Below are 17,311 nucleotides of genomic sequence, written 5' to 3'. Positions count from 1 at the left end.
CAAACAGTCAACACCCAAAAACATAATGCTCAACATAAATGTCAGCTAGGCCTAAGTGTAATTTTAAACAACCGTTCCACTAATAGTCAGCTAATCATGACCAAAGTCTGTACCCTAAACCTAACACTGAATCTAAACTATTCTAAACTTGTATTCCTCCTTGTGAACAGGGTGAGGCATAGTCAGACAACAGGACTTTCCCCTAGACCAGGACTAAGACTAATTCTGTTTTCAGACTTAGCCTGATGGCCTTAATGGATCCTCTGTGGCTTATCTGAAGGGTTAAAGCAAAAAAAAAAAAAAAAAGGGTTAACTTCCTGACATTGCAAACAGACTGATAAAAGTTTGCTAGCATGTCTTTTGGCCTTTTTTTTTTTTTTACATTTTAGCAGGCTGCTTCTTTCCGGACCACAGACCTACATAGTGCTTAGCCTGGGCAGCTAGCAGGAATGACAGGTGTTTTTATTTGGCCTTCACATGACCACACACCATCAGAATTCATTTGAAAATGATACTGAAAGTAGTTGCCTATAAAAACATACATCAAAAGGTGGCGAAATGCTCCATTTCCCCAGAAGGGTTCAGACCCAGATTGCAGTGAACTCTGAAACGGGTCTGGAGTGGTTCTGACCCGGGGGGATACGGGCCGGGTCTTTACCAACCCAGTCGACAGTTGGCTTGGTTTCTGTTCAGTCCTCTGGTTAAAACACTGCTGTTTGTTTTCCCTCATCCAGCACAGCCACTTCCTAAGACTTTACAAATAACAACAAATCACTGAAGCAATGTAGCCTGTCTGAATGCGTTTTTTCTGTCACCCAAAAATGTTGCCTTTTATTTAGGATCTGTAGAGTATTGGTATTATTATTTTTTATTTTTTTTTAGATGAGACAAGGCTTTAATACAAATAATGAAGTAAACAGATATTGTCTTTGTGTTGTTATTCAGGTTTCTTACTCTTCAAGGATTTCTGCTTGAATGAGATAGACGAGGCTGTGCCCCAGTTGAAGTTCTACGAGGAGGTGAGCATGCGCACGCACACACACACACACCAGAATCTCTCATTCCTTTCACCCACAGAAATACTAACCCACACACACACAGTCACCAATGCTCACCAACAAATGCATACGCAAACTAGAAGGGCACTCCGAGAGCGTAGACCTCTGCCATGTGAACAGATCCACTCCAAAATGTAATGGGTCCTGCCTTGGCCCATGCTACACCCCTCCAAGTTTCATGAGAATTGCTCTGATAGCTTTTGCATAATCCTGCTGACAGAAAAACGGACCGAATCTTGCTGGTGTGGAAGTAGTTGCATTCAGTCACATGACATCCACGTACGTACACACACACAATGTCACCTTTCTGCATACACAGCAGCTCACATCTGATTTGTCCTGTTGTAGCAGATGTAGCAGGTCATATGATGGCTTCTGACTGGCTCAGCCCAGCCAGACACAAATACACACACACTCGCGTTCAGACACACAGACACACATGTGAGATTAGTGTAATCCTAATGTTGTTTGCCCCTCAGATTAAGGAGTATGAGAAGCTGGACTCTGAGGAGGAGAGGCAGACACGCAGCCGACAGATCTATGACGGCTACATCATGAAGGAACTACTGTCCTGCTCACATGTAAGACACACACACACACACACTCACTCACAGTGGCCAAATACTGCTCACACACACACACACACACACACACACACCATAGGCGCACAGTAGCTTATTAAGGGTATTGTTAAACACTTTCTTCATGTACTTACACATACAGATTCAAAATTAATACACCATGAAGTTTGCGGTCCTCTTGGCATGAAAGCTAGACAAACACACACAGATGCAGAATAGTCATCTCGTGAAGGGAGTTGCTGTCCTGCATAAATACATGCACACCCACTTCGCAAATACAAAGACTATACATACATCATGTTCATGAGGCACCCCCCCCCCCCCCCCCCCACACACACACACACACACACACACACATTTACAATCATGTCATGAACAAGTTGCTAGTCTGTCGTCCTCTCCCCCTTTGCAAATATACTGAACACACATGTTCATGTGTACCACACACAAGCTCTGTGCATCTCTAGACAGGATGGAAGTGTGCTCAGATCAGTGCTACACACACACACACACACACACACACACACACACGGATTGGTCTACACTGACAGCAACACATGCACACACACACATACCTACGTACCCGCACACTCTTGGGCCACAATCATGTCAGAGTAAAGTTCTAAATGCTGTTTACACACACACAGTTGTTTCTGTGTCAGGTTGATATGTGTCCGCTGTCCTTGACCTTTGATAGTGAAGTTTGTTTCATCTTGTTTGCATTTAACCACTTGCCTCTATTCACTATTATTTATCTGAATTATGCTATTATGCCGTTTGAAACACAACTTGTGTGTGTGTGTGTGTGTGTGTGTGTGTGTGTGTGTGTGTGTGTGTGTGTGTGTGTGTGTGTCTTACAGCCCTTCTCTAAGAAAGCTGTGGAGCATGTCCAAACCCACTTGGCCAAGAAGCAGGTGCCGCCCAATCTCTTCCAGGTGAGTAGCGCTGTGTCTAACACAAGGGTTTTTACAGCGCACAGTATGCAGTTCAGTGACATGAAGAAGAACAGGGTGTGTCTGTGTGATAAAGACATTTGTGTAGGGGTAGATTAGTGTAATTTAAGTTTATTTGGGTATCAGCAAAGCTGTGTGTGTATGTGTTTGTGGTTGTCAGGGAAGCTAGATATGTGTGTGTTTGAGAGTAGCCTAGTTCAGGTTATGTGGCAGAGAAACTGTGTGTGTGTGAGTGAGAGAGAGTAAGTTTAGTTTATGTGGGTGTGTGTGTGTGTGTGTGTGTGAGCTTAGTTGACGTGGGTGTCATGGAGGTGTGTGTGTGTGAGAAAGCTTAGTTTATGCTGGATATACGGGGGCCTGATGTGTGTTACTAGATAAGATTGTGAAAGAAGTGTGTGTGTGTGTGTGTGAGAGAGAGAGAAAGTGTGTGTGTGTGTGTGTGTGTGTGTGTGTGTGTGTGTGTGTGTGTGTGTGTGTGTGTGTGTGTGTGTGTGTGTGTGTGTGTGTGTGTGTGTGTGGGTGTGTGTGTGTGTGGGAGAGAAAGTGAGTGCGTACGTGTGTGAGGGAGAGAGAGAGCAAAAGAAGGGTAGGTGTGTGTGAAGGTACAGATAATGTGATGTAATGGGGTGCCTGGAGATGTGTTCTGATGTCATTTTTCATCCTCTGCAGCCCTACATAGTGGAGATATGCGACAGCCTTCGAGGCAACATCTTTCAGAAGTTCATAGAAAGGTGTGGAGCGTAGTCTGCCGCAGTGTACTCACACTCACACTCACTCACACTCACACTCACACACCTGTCTTAATCATATCAGACATACCTGCCAATCCTCTTTGTTTCAGTGTTTATGTCCTAAATTGTTGTATGGTAATTCTTATAATTTCACTGCATATTGGTTTTGAGACTGATTAACATTTTCCTTTTTTTTCCCATTTCTGTGAGTGAAAAAAAAATGCAACCTTTTCCAAGGACTCCATTGTCCACAGCCAAAATTCACAAGTGATCAATTTCAACTCCTGTAGAAATGTATCATTTTTATAATCCACTCTCCTTCTCTCTCCCCCACTCTCCCTCCCTCTCTTCTCTCTGTCTCTCTCTCTTGCTCGCTCTCCACTTTCTCTCCTCATAGTGACAAGTTCACTCGCTTCTGCCAGTGGAAGAATGTGGAGCTTAACATCCACGTGAGTTCTCTTCCGTCGCCTCGTGTGTGTCTGTGTCTGTGTCTGTGTCTGTGTGTGTCTGTGTGTGTGTGTGTGTGTGTGTGTGTGTGTGTGTGTGTGTGTGTGTGTGTGTGTGTGTGTGTGTGTGTGTGTGTGTGTGTGTGTGTGTGTGTGTGTGTGTGTGTGTGTGTGGTGGGAGTTTGATTTGTGGCCACTAAGGTGGAAACTGTGCAGAGTATGACTGCCCTGTATGTGTTGTGTGTGTCTGGAGAAAAAGTTGCGCTCCTTAAAGTTCCATAGTTCACTATGTTTCCTTTCATGCTACATTAATAGATACCTAATAGAGCTATCTCATGGGATATCGGATGCTTACATTGTAACAAGAGCTATATATTAGTAAGTGTAAATATTGTATAGGTTTTAATGTTTATTGATTGAACTTGACGGTTGAAGCTGATGGGCTTTTAGAAGACACTCACTCACTCTCTCTCTCTGTCTTCCTAAGTTGACGATGAATGACTTCAGTGTGCATCGCATCATTGGCCGAGGCGGCTTTGGAGAGGTGTACGGCTGCAGGAAGGCAGACACGGGCAAAATGTGAGTGAGAGCACCCCTAGCAAACACCTTAACCAACCACTTAACGAGGACCTTAACAAACACCTCAACATAACTTTAACTTTAACTTTAACATAGCTAACCCTTTTAGCGTGTGAAAGGCTGAGCCAGAGGGATGTGCTTTTACTGATCCTAATCTGTGGCAATATGTGTGTCTCTGTATATGGGATTTATTGTAATGTGTGGGTTTTTCTTTTTTTGTGTGTGTGTCAGGTATGCCATGAAGTGTTTGGACAAGAAGAGGATTAAGATGAAGCAGGGAGAGACCTTAGCCCTGAATGAGAGGATTATGCTGTCACTTGTCAGCACAGGGGTGAGACACACACACACACACACACACACACACACTGACCACATACTCAGGAACATAATCGATAGATTGCGGACACTGGAATGACACTTTGAGGAATGCATGCTATTATCTTTGCATGCTATTATCTTTCACTATAATTTGTGAACACTCAAACTCTCTTCCAGGAAAACCTAAAAGCTTTTTCTTCTGTTTGTCTCTCTCTGTCTGTCTTTTTCTCTGTCTGTCTCTCCCCCCTGTGTCCTCAGGACTGCCCTTTCATTGTTTGTATGACGTACGCCTTCCATACCCCAGATAAGCTTTGTTTCATCCTGGATTTGATGAATGGTAAGACACATTTTATTAGGCCTACCACCTCTCATACCCCCTTGCACAAACAAATTACACACACGCCCATTTATCTGTCTGCATTCAGCCTCAGAGACCACAGTCTAATACTGCTGTCTTTCGATTTAATTTTGTCTGTTTCTGTTTGGGTCTGCATATGCTCATGCGGCACGTGTGTGCGTCTGTGTCTGTGTCTGTGTCTGTGTCTGTGTCTGTGTGTGTGTGTGTGTGTGTGTGTGTGTGTGTGTGTGTGTGTGTGTGTGTGTGTGTGTGTGTGTGTATGCCAGGTGGGGACCTGCACTATCACCTCTCCCAGCACGGTGTCTTCAGTGAGAAGGAGATGCGCTTCTACGCGGCTGAGATCATCCTGGGTCTGGAACATATGCACAACCGCTTCGTGGTCTACAGAGACCTGAAGGTGAGCCTCACCGCCTTCCCCCCCACGCCCACTGTGTTCCCCCGCCTTCCCCTCCACACCCACTGTGTCCCTGGTCTGAGCTAGATCATCACATGAGGTTTTGAGACGGAGCAAGCGAGCGAGACACAAGAGGAGTTATCGGAGTAGTGTTAGTCCCCAGGGCCATAGTGTGGTTGGCGTGCTCAGCCCAGCCCAGCAATTAACACATTTCCTTTCAGCTTCTTTGGACCATCTGTACACAGAGTTCCCCCCTCAACCGGAGCAGCTCATGAGCCTTGATCGTGTCCCGACCCCCTAGACCTGCACCAGGTCCAATCAATAGTCAGGAGCCATCAGAATCTTTCCAGGACAATCAGAGAAGTGAAGTCTTGAGGTCACTGTCGTGCAGTCTCCATTGGCCTTTACTTTACTACACCCGTAGCTCATTAGTGATTAAAAAAAAAAAAAACCTCCAGACACGTTAAAGCCGTGACTCATTGGCCGGTTCTGAGGTCACGGCCGAAGGCCACTGAGGAGGCGACAGTGAGAAGTGGGACAGGGACCAAACATGAAGGGTTCACAAGTTTAATCCCTGTGGCTTTGCAGTCAGCCCTTTACATAAATGCTTTGCTTGTTTGTTGTGTGACACAACAATCTGACAAGTCCAGACGCATATTTGTCAGGGGATCATTTTTTTTAAAACACCACCACTGTGGTTTGTTTAATTTTTTGTTAATGGCCGCCTGTTGTTATCTTCCTCTCATCAGTGCTGTTCTCTGCTGTACTAGTTAAAAAGGATACGTCTGGTCTGCAGACCTCAACTGAACTGAGGCAAAACAAATTTTCTTTCTTTCTTTCTTTTCCCCCGAGGCCTTTCAAGTCTGTTCCCTCTCTTTCCGAAATATATAGTGTTGACAAAGATGCTACTGGTCTTCAGTTCTCAATTGAACTTTCAGGCAAAACATTTGTGTTTTGTGGCTTTTTTTCTCTCTTTCTCTCTGAACCAGAACCTTTCCTTCTCTCTGAACCAGTTTAGTGTACATTTCTATAATAACTCTGTGCTGTTGTGCCAGAGGCCACTGCCCAGGGGCAGTCACCCTGCTAAAGATACTCACAGGGCTGTGAGTCAGAGATGCATGCATTCAGACCACAGCCCTAAGTAGAGCTGTGTGAATTGCACAAAACATTCCCTAAAACAAAACAACAGCAAAAAAACAGCTCTCACCCCCCCCCCCCCCCCCCCCCCCTCTCTCTCTCTCTCTTTCTCTCCCTCTCTCTCTCTCTCTCTCTCTCTCTCTCTCTCTCTCTCTCTCTCTCTCTCTGTCTTTTTTGCGCATTCGGTCTTAAACAAGACAAGAGTTAGTCCAACAAACCCAATCGATGATTCGCTTCAGCACCACATTAAAGCACACACATATAACCCCATAGGATTCGAGAACTTTTGGGGGTTCTTGGGCTTGTATCCAGAGGATCATTAAGCGGTAGTATCCATCTGTTTGCAACTTTTTGTTTGCAGCTTGTTTTAGTAACATTTTCAAATTGTGTGTGATGGGAAATAGCAATGTGAATGACGCATACTGGTCATTTCTGCTAGCCGACCAGTCTATGCATTTGACCAAACGTATGAGAACGCCCACCCCCACCCCCCCAAACCAGAGCAAAATGAAGTGGTGGATTTGTGCTTTTGTGCTTTGAAGATGGTGCAGAAGCGCCAGTGTGGTTGCGTCAGGAAGCGCTGTGCTGGATCCAAATAGACTGCCTCTCCAGGAAAGCGGGTCTGTTTTCCAGGAACAAGTTTGCCGGTCCCACCCCACGCCAGCACTGCCTGTCTCACACTAGAGCCGACTCGCTCAATCTCTCTCCCCTGGATCAATCTCTCTCCAACTAATCCTCATGTTTCTCTCTCTATTTCTCTCTCTCTCTCACATTCACTCTTTTTTTTCTCCCTCCCTCCCTCTCTCCCTCAGCCTGCCAACATCCTCTTGGACGAGCATGGTCATGTGCGCATCTCTGATTTGGGCCTGGCCTGCGATTTCTCCAAGAAGAAGCCTCACGCCAGCGTGTGAGTGACCCTCTACTCCTCTTCTTGGATCAAATTAAATCTCTGTGTTTTCATGTCCTCAGGCTTGTGAAGTTTGTTGATTTTGTCTGGTGACTGGAGGGGATGCACCTAGTGTTTGTTTGTTTGTTTGATTTATTCGTACTGAAGAGATGCCATCAAACAAAGTGTGTGTTTCAGGGTTTGCATCTTGCTATAGTTACTCCAACTCCACATGTTGTCTGTTCAGATTTGTTTGTGCTTGTGTGTGTGTGTGTGTGTGTGCATGCGTATGCGTATGCATGTGGGTGTGTTGTAAGTGCGTGCATCAGAGGTATTTTTTTTCTAGCTTTGTGTTCGCGTTCCATGAGAAGATGCTTTTCTTATTGCATTCATGTTGTGGACGAGTACACAGCTCGTAGATGGAGGCTTAGCTACTTCAGCTATTTGTCGATAACTCCTTAATGACATGGTCACATTTCACAGTAGCCTGAGAAGCCAGCAGGTGCTAAGATGTGAGATGAGACATGAGCTGGTGCAGAGCTGTACCCTCCTAGGCCTAGTTCCCATTCTAACACTCGCACCCTTAAAAGTACGTAACCTCATTCTCACACTTGCACCCTTAAAAGTGCGTAACCTCGAGCTATGATGTAATAGAGGGGCGGACAGCAGGACTTCCAACTCTGCTCTCCTGCCTTCATGTTTCCAACCCTGGGAACAATCAGATCGCTGAAGGCACGACTTTTAGCACGTCACAGCATTATGCACTCAAGGATGCACTTCAGATTTGAGTGTATGAGGAAGTGGTGAAGACCTAAAGTCCACCAGTCAGCACCACTATGAGAAGTTTAAGGTCAACTCAAATTCTGTCAGTTGACACTGCACGGGGTAGGGATACCAGAGAGACAAGTGGATTCATGAAAAAACGAAATCCCTTGAATAGGAGGTGCACTTCAAAATGTACCACAATGACCATACAAAGGTGGAATCTGTGGAACTCATCTGTGAACCCAAACAGCCTTTTAAATTCAACCATCCTACTTTAGTATTCTGTAAGCTCAAAATAAATTTTGGTCAGCATTCAGGCTTCTTAGTCAGTTAGGGAAGTTGTTATTCCTGACTCTAACCTACTAGACTGGGGATGGTGGTTCTGCTATTTTAACCTGCAGACTTGTATCTCACCCAGCTTTTGTGTGTGTGGATTTGGTGGCTTATAATGATCATCATCATCATCATCATCATCATCAGGTTTGCATGTTTAGAATGCTGCGGTTGAGTATATGATTATATATGTAATTCTGTACGACTGGACAAACTTGCCTATAGTGTAGTATGATTTTCATTATTTAGGGAGCATGCCTAGTAGCCTGTAGGGCTTGGTAGGGAGGGTCTGTATGGTTTGAGTGTGTGTAGTAAATATGTGTATATGTATATGTAAAAACACGGGTGTGTTTGTGTGCGTGCGTCCAGGGTTTTTTTGGGGGGGGGGGGTTGACAGACCGTGGTGGGTGTCGGTCAGATGAGTGTGGGTGTCGATCTAGGCTATTGCTGGGTTCTGGCTGTGTGTGGTGTGTGTCTGTGTCTGTGTCGGTGTGTGTCTGTGTCTGTGTCGGTGTGGTTCTGGTGGCGTCTAATGGTATGATGTTTCTCTTGCAGAGGCACGCATGGATACATGGCTCCCGAGGTTCTGCAGAAGGGTACAGCGTACGACAGCAGCGCTGACTGGTTTTCTCTGGGCTGCATGCTCTTCAAACTGCTGCGAGGGTAAGCCCCTTCCCTCAACCCCCACTCCTCTCGTTTGAAGTGTGTTAAAGGGTAAATGTTGTAGTCTGGCCGGGCAGGTCAGCACACAGGTATGGAGGCGCGAAGAGAAGCTGACGTCTCTCGATTGATGTGTTGTGTGTGTGTGTGTGTGTGTGTGTGTGTGTGTCCGCATGCTTCTGACTGTGTTTGAACTCTTCAAAGCAGTCTGATCAGGACAGGGGGTCAGAACAGCCACTCTCCAACAGGACATGACCGCAACACACAGTATCATACATGACACACACACAGTATCATACATGCACGCAAACACACACACACAGTATCATACATGCACGCAACACACACACAGTATCATACATGCACGCAAACACACACAGTATCATACATGCACGCAACACACACACAGTATCATACATGCACGCAAACACACACACACAGTATCATACATGCACGCAACACACACACAGTATCATACATGCACGCAAACACACACAGTATCATACATGCACGCAAACACACACACAGTATCATACATGCATGCAAACACACCAAAGGTGGTGAATGATTACCTCACTAGTAATGAAAAGTTTTGAACGAATCGTGAAGAGGACTTTACCGGTCATGATGCAGAGTGTAATTGACACACTCCAAGTCGCATATCAAGCGAGGAATGTGGTAGAGGAAGCCAAAGCAACAGTGCAAAGTCTGTATACCACCCCATATTCTAACTCACAGCCTTTCTAAAAGGCTGGGCATTGACTTTGGCACTATATGGTGGTTGGTCGACTTCCTGACAATGAGGTCACAGAGAAGTCGTGTTGTTGGAGGTCCTGATGTGCTTTGCAGGGTCACTCCAAGGCTGCCTTTTGTTGCCTTCATTATTTGTTCTCTACACCAATGACTGCCAGGGTATGTTTGAGTCAAGGTTTATAATAAAGTTTGTGGATGATTCAGTTATTGTCAATCTCTGGACCAGGAGGTGGACTCTGGTCCAGTCTTGGACAATTTCATCAAGTAGTGTGATGATTCATATTTGCAACTCAACTCATATTGACTTCTACCGAAACCCTCCTGTCACAGTACTGACTCTTATCAGTGGTATGGCTGTGGAGACCGTAAGGTACTTGGGCACCCCCCTGCTAGATGACAGAATGACTTTTGATGACGACACTAACTCCATCTGAAAAAAGGACAGACAGGCAGACAGACAAGGGGTTTTAGCGCTGACATATCGCTCGCGAAAATGTTCTAATGATGTTTTTATTGAGTCCATTAACGTTTGCAATGACCTGTTGGTTTGGAAACCTCAGCGTGGTTACCAAAAATAGGCAAGGCACTAACTGGAATAATCGTGGCCATGTAAGTCAAGTAAGAGTCGTCAGGGAGGAGGTCCACTTCCCCTAGGAGGGTCAAATCAAACCGATACCAGAGATAATTTCTTCTGTTGGGTTTTTAACAAGCTGTAGGTCATTTGTGTTTTATATCTCATTGCAACCTCAATATGATGGTTATGGTTAAGGTATTTAGCAAATGTTTTTGTCAACAAAAGTATCAATTTATAATACAAATTTAAATTTAAAACAATCAATTATTAATAATAATAATAATAATGATGATGATGATAACAATGATAATTCCAAATGTCAAAACTATTATATTTATGAAGTATGCCTCAAAGAAGAGAATTATGGTTTTAAAAGTTTTTAAAATGCTTTTTAAATGTACCAAGGCTGTCACTGGAACTAGCAGCACTAGGTAGGTAGTCTTGACTGTAATCTTTTGCTGCTGAGGGAAGGCAAAGACGACAGATGCTCATCAGAGGAGAGAAGTGGTTGAGAGGGTGAAAAGCACTGAATTATGTTATTTAAATAGGCTGGTGCTGCTGCAGTGGCTGTCCTATAGGCGAGAGTGAGGGATTTAAATGTAATTCTAGCAAGTACAGGGAGCCAGTGAAGAGTGCTGTGTGTGACAAGTTCTGATCGCAGAGTGCACTGGAAACTGGTGTGTATACGACGGCGGGAGGAAGAAATGATTGGCAGGACTACCACAAAATATACATTTATGTATAAAATGAAATGAAAGTTACTGCAATGTAGTTTATGTTCTTAAAGTGCAGAAGGTTAGGTGGGTGTTTTTTTACCAGAGAACATGTTCATGAGAGCAGACTGGTGCGGCACTGGGAAATCCATCAACTGTAGACTTATACCTCTGGTGCAAGCGGACAAAATAGCCTGTTTTACAAACTATTTCTTGTGCGAGTGGGCCTGAAAAAAATCCATTCTGTGCAGATTTCTACTGCAGAGTCTTCTTTTAATGTAGCCAACAAAAGAAGCTATATTCTTTTTTCCCCGTTTTCCCATTGACGATGCGTCTGAAATCTGTAAACTGTGCTTATGACATAGATAAGCCCAAAGGGGCAGAAAAGCTGTCTAGCCTATTAACCGTCACCAAACACTAAGACTGATTAACTGTTAGTGAAATGTACTCCCTTAAACTAAACCATTGACCATACGGTATCAAAGGGAAATAAATGGCTACGATGGCATTGACCAGGCTAGCAAAGATAGCAAATTAAACTAACGTCTACTAGTTAACCAGCTAAATTAAACCAAGGACGCACCTTTATGTTCAAGCACACGCTTGTAAAGGGAAGGGTATTCAGCTGGTTCCAATTCAGCAACCTCAACAGTAGATGCCAGTAAAAACTACATACTGCACCTTTAAGAAACTGAACTGGTCAACCAGCCATCTGAATGAATGCAAATGAAGGCTGCATATGTTGTGGGTTACATTGCCAACCTGGAGCATCTGTAAACTAATGTTAATTCAAAACTACAAAATAGAAAAAGTAATTTAAAAGTGTATAAAAAGAGTAGTTGGGTTAAACACAAGGCTTTGCCAAAATACTGGTCGACCTCTACACCTGAGTAACCTTGCACCTTCTCCCCTCTCTCCTCAGGCACAGTCCATTCCGGCAGCACAAAACCAAAGACAAACACGAGATCGACCGCATGACGCTAACCATGGTGAGGTGTATTTTTATTTATGTATTTTTAATATGTATATATGTACACTTACACACACTATCTGAAACATGCACACACAACACAAGTTTCTTTACAGCCATACCAATGGGATGTCTTTAGGTGTGCTATCTATTTCCTTTTCTCTCTTGTCTTTCTGATGCTGTGTTTCTCACCCTCTCTGACCTTATAGGCCCTTAACATTAACTGTTTTATATGTGCGTTTGTGTGTGTGTAGGTGTGTTTGTGAGTGTGTGTGTGCGTGTGGTCTATTTTGAGTGTGTTGTCAGGACAGCGGAAGAGGTGGCTACTATCATTTGCATGTGCAGTTTGCATTTTACAACCTGGTCATAAACAGCAGCTACCTGCAGCTAAGCGCACACACACGCTCCAATACACTCTCTCTCTCACACACACACACACACACACACACACACACACACACACACACACACACACACACACACACACACATCGTTTGATGTGCATAAGCATACACACTCAAATATCTTGTCTCACACGCTTTCCCACGCTCTGAAACATTCATACATAGATAAACACACAGACACACACAGAGGCAGAACCCTTCTGCAGGCCACTCAAACACACTTCATAAGGAATGACAGCAAAGTGACTAACGGGCGTGTTTACGGGTGGACTGGGGTGGGCATTGCCTCATTAGCGTGTGTAGTTTTCTGTAATTTTGTCATCGCTCATCAAAAAATGGGGGTGTACTGATCATGCCAAACCACGACACTTCTTCTTGGTACAGACATGTTTAAGTGAACTGCAAAACCTGTTTGTAGCTCTCAGCTATCCAGTTTAAACTGTTAATACCTTTCAATACCTTATCTGGTTCTTATAAGTTATATTAGTTGTCTTGTATAGTTTTACTGTTGATTTGCACGTTTTGCAAGCTGCATGTTTCTTTGAAGTTACCAGGTCACCAAGGTTGGCCATTGGTTTAGTAATTGGTCAGCTAGCTAGCCAGCTCCAGGCTATGCTATGCTAGTCACTTGTGTTGGCTTGTATTAAATGATATAACAGAAGGCTTACTCGATTGGTTTTATTTAACTAGCTAGGTAAATCTTCCAGAAATAGATAGGTGGCTCATTAAAAAGCAGGCCGTGTTTCACTGTCAAGTCCAGTACATCTTACAAAATCAAGTAAGCGTTTCTATCTCAGTGTCGGGGAAAGCAAACTTCCATCCACAACAAAGTTCAGACACAGCCATCCTCCAGCTCTGCTGTGTCCACTCCAGACTTAAATATGGATAGCCCATCCAAGCCAATTTTAGGTTGTTATCCCAAGCACCGCCGTGGACAATCTGTGAGAAGCTTTGGCACAGCTGATCCAGTGGTTTACTTCTTACAGCTAAAGGCGTCCTTCAGCAAGTAGTCTGCGGGGTTAAAAGGTGAAGTCTTCCTCTCAAATTAAAAAAATTGCTCCTCACGCTCCTCTAGCGGTCAGTTCAGTTCTAGTGGTCAAAGAAAGTCTGGTGTTGGCACCTGCAGGTTACACAGTGATGGCTCTGTAACAACGGGAAACAAACGTAGTGGCTCGGACCGAGCCATCAACAAAACCAGCCCATCAACACAAGGGGAGGTTTGTAATTTGATTGCCTACTGAGTGCCATTAAAGATGCAGTCTGCAATTCAGTTTTGGTTTTAGCTACAGGCTGATATTTGAGCACAACAGCCAAAGAACATTTCTTTATACCGTCTCCATTCGAGCTTACTCACCTTTTGGCTTTTGTTTGAGCCCACCCAAATAATCCAAATGCCCACCCAAAGATTACTAGAAAGACATTCTAGTAACACCTCTGGTGACTAAAGGGTTGGGTGTACGTCGTCACATCCCTCAGTGTCCCTGGACAACCCTGTGTGTGTGTGTGTGTGTGTGTGTGTGTGTGTGTGTGTGGGTGGGTGGGTGCGCTCACAGTAGGAGTTAATCACTGGTTCATGCCTATTCACAGCCTCTCCACATTGCATCCATTTCAGCACGTCTGTCTCTCTCTCCTCTTCTCCAGCTGTGAATCACTTCTTTGTCTGTCCGGTGTTTAAAAAAAAATAATTAAAAAAGCCCTGCTACCACGGCAACAGACATCCCATAAGGCCTGGCCTAGCAGCGTTAAACACAGACCCACAGCGCACACACACACACACACACACACACACACACACACACACACACACACAAAGAGCCTGTTCCAGTCCCCCACCTGCATGTTCCTGATTGTATGTGTCTGTTGCCTTAATTGTGTGTTCGTGCGTGTGCTCCTGCACACATGCTGTGTCTGGACGATTACGTAGGGGGGTGCACGTGATGCGTGTGTGTGTGTGTGTCAGCTACTTTGCTCTGATGTGACCTACATGGTCCTGGGGTTTGATTGGGATGGTGAAGTTGCGTACCTGATGGAAGCTTTCCTAACGCTGGGCGAAATGAATGGGAAAATATTTCTAAAAAATATATATCTCGGTCCACATCAAAAAGTTATTTAAGCAGTTTGTAAAGGAGTTTGGCGATTGTCTGTTGAGTTTGATGGAACTGAAAATGACTGCTTGTTCATTTACACACACACACACACACACACACACACACACACACACACACACACACACACACACACACATATCTAGTAACTACTCCTCAATAATTTTCCAAATCCAGCAGACATCTTCTCCACTCCAACTCTCTAAACACATGGTCGTGTTGATGTACTCCACTGGAAATATTTCTTGACGATGTTCAACTCCATGTCATGTGTATTGAAGCTGAATTGAATGAGAGATGCATCCAGGAATGGATTTATTGTCAATCTTGTTAAGTGACTTATTAGTCATCAGTCATTAGTCATCTTCTCTCTTCCTCTCTGTTTCCCTCTCTCTCTCTCTTCATCTCCCTCCCTCTATTCCTCTCTAGAATGTGGAGCTACCAGACTCGTTCTCTGCGGAGTTGAAGTGTCTACTGGAGGGACTGTTACAGAGGGACGTGGTCAAGAGGCTGGGCTGCCTAGGCCGAGGGTGAGCTCACCTGTCTGTTTGTCTACCATCTCTCCCACCTGTCTCTCTTACACCTGTCTGTTTCTCTACTGTATCACACTCACTCTCTGTACTCTCTGCCCCCCCCCCCTCTCTCTCACACACACACACACACACACACACACACACACACACTCAACTAAACTAAAATTCCCTTCAGTTAGTCTCTTCACCTTTGCCCTTCTGTCTCTGTCTCCTTCTTTCTTTTCTCACACTTCTATCTTGTTCTGTCACACACGCACACACACTCTTACACTTCTTTCTCATTCTCTTTTTCACTTACCCTCTGCCCACAGTGCTGTCATCACATGCGGTTTGTTGGTCACCCTGGTTTACATGTCAGCCCTAATTACACAGCATCAGAGCAGGGAGAGCTGAATAGTGTTTATTTATGGGGTTGTGTGTGTGTGTGTGTGGGGGTGGGTGGAAGGGGGGGTGAGACCAGGTCAGGGTTTTTACATACCGGAAGGCAAGTAGGCCAATCTCGCTGTCACGACCACCTGGGAATCCCCTCTCAACCCTAACCCCAACCTCCACGCTCAACCGTAGCCCTCCTCACCGACCACAAGCCTCCCCTGCCCTGCCATCCAATTTGCTCTCTCTCTCTTTCTCTTTCACGCTCTCTCTCGCTTTCTTTCTTTCTTTCTTTGTTTCTTTCTCTCTCTCTCTCATCTGTCCGTCTCATCATTTCTCCCACCTGACCTTTTGTAATTATAATTTTAATAATTTTATAATTTTTTCCTCTTCTAGTACTCAGTACCTGGCCCTCTTCCCCATCCTTGTCCGGGCGGGGTGCTTTAGCCCTCTCTCCCTGTCGCTTTCTCGCTCTCTCTCAGTCTACACACCGCCCCCCCACACACACACACACACACACACACACACACACACACACACACACACACACACTTACACATATAACTACTGTCTGGCCAGACAGGGCTGAGAGGTTGGTGAGTGCAGAGCTTTAGAAGAGCTCTTATTTTATTGCAGCTCAGTGCTGCTTCAGCACACAGATCTCCTCCTCAGGGCAGTGAGGTGTGAGAGAGGGAGAGAAAAAGTGTGTGTGTGTTGCACTGAGAAGTAACCTGGACTGTGTTGAAAACAGACGTGATGAAGAGCTAGTTTACCTCTGTCGAGCCTTTGGCCTTCATATTATACATAATGGCAGGATTAAAGGGGATCTTTAAAGAGGTTCCCATATTGTTCTTGTTGTGTCTGTATATGTCCATGTGTGTATTTGTAAATGTATGTGTGTATGCATATTTGTGGGTGGGGCAGTGTGATGAGGTATGAGGTAACAGCAACAGACTGGCAGAGGGGAAAAGATAGGAGTGTGTCTGTGTGTGTTGCTGTTTGTAAGGCCGGCAGTAGAAACACTGTTCCCTGGTGGTGATATTGGGGAACTGCATGTGTTAAATTATTCTGTATTTCTTCCTTCACACACACAGGGCCTCAGAAGTGAAGGAGCATCTATTTTTCAAAGGTATCGACTGGCAGCAAGTGTACCTGCAGAAGGTAAGTTGTCAATCCTTAGGCATTTAAAACCACGCACACATGCATGCACATGCAAACTCTTGCTTTCTTACACAATCATACACACACACACAGAGAGAGATAGAGAGAGAGCGAAATAGAGAGAGAGAGCGAGCGAGCGAAAGCAAAAGAGAGAGCGAAAGATAGAGAGAGAGAACACGAATACTCAAAGGACACTAACTCTTTCTTATAGTGTGCCATATAATCATGTTGACTTAGGTATTTGCAAGCACACAAACACATAAGCGAAGGAACACTTTCCTCATGCACACACATGCATGAATGAGACATACAGACCTTGGTAAGCAACACTGGCTTGTTTTCTTCCATGAGGTATTTATCTGCACCAGTATGTCAGTGGAGCATTGTAACATTGTCGCTGCTAGATTTCTGCTCTCACATGGTTAAATGCTGCATTGTGTGAGCTTTTCTTTTTTTCCCCTTCCCTTTAAGTCCAGGCCTGATTGTTTTTGCATTTGTGTGCCATTACTGATAAGAGCCCAAGAACATGT

At 44.6% G+C, this 17,311-nt stretch overlaps 1 protein-coding gene across 2 annotated transcripts in view; it reads left to right on the top strand.

Annotated features, from left to right (window-relative positions):
- Positions 1 to 17,311, top strand: part of grk3 (G protein-coupled receptor kinase 3) — a 61,725-nt gene that overhangs the window by 37,052 nt on the left and 7,362 nt on the right. For both annotated transcript variants that reach the window (XM_031578038.2, XM_031578039.2), the window contains exons 3-16: positions 946 to 1,019; positions 1,538 to 1,639; positions 2,500 to 2,574; positions 3,262 to 3,323; positions 3,721 to 3,772; positions 4,257 to 4,348; positions 4,580 to 4,679; positions 4,925 to 5,003; positions 5,291 to 5,421; positions 7,368 to 7,462; positions 9,095 to 9,202; positions 12,162 to 12,228; positions 15,148 to 15,248; positions 16,715 to 16,781. In XM_031578038.2, coding sequence (XP_031433898.1) covers positions 946 to 1,019; positions 1,538 to 1,639; positions 2,500 to 2,574; positions 3,262 to 3,323; positions 3,721 to 3,772; positions 4,257 to 4,348; positions 4,580 to 4,679; positions 4,925 to 5,003; positions 5,291 to 5,421; positions 7,368 to 7,462; positions 9,095 to 9,202; positions 12,162 to 12,228; positions 15,148 to 15,248; positions 16,715 to 16,781 — 1,205 coding nt within the window. The remainder of the gene's footprint in view (positions 1 to 945; positions 1,020 to 1,537; positions 1,640 to 2,499; positions 2,575 to 3,261; positions 3,324 to 3,720; positions 3,773 to 4,256; positions 4,349 to 4,579; positions 4,680 to 4,924; positions 5,004 to 5,290; positions 5,422 to 7,367; positions 7,463 to 9,094; positions 9,203 to 12,161; positions 12,229 to 15,147; positions 15,249 to 16,714; positions 16,782 to 17,311) is intronic.

The sequence above is a fragment of the Clupea harengus genome, chromosome 12, assembly GCF_900700415.2.
Source record: "Clupea harengus chromosome 12, Ch_v2.0.2, whole genome shotgun sequence".
In the NCBI taxonomy this organism is placed as follows: Eukaryota; Metazoa; Chordata; class Actinopteri; order Clupeiformes; family Clupeidae; genus Clupea; species Clupea harengus.
Note: the sequence above shows the minus strand (reverse complement) of the source record. Positions and strands in the feature narration are given on the sequence as shown.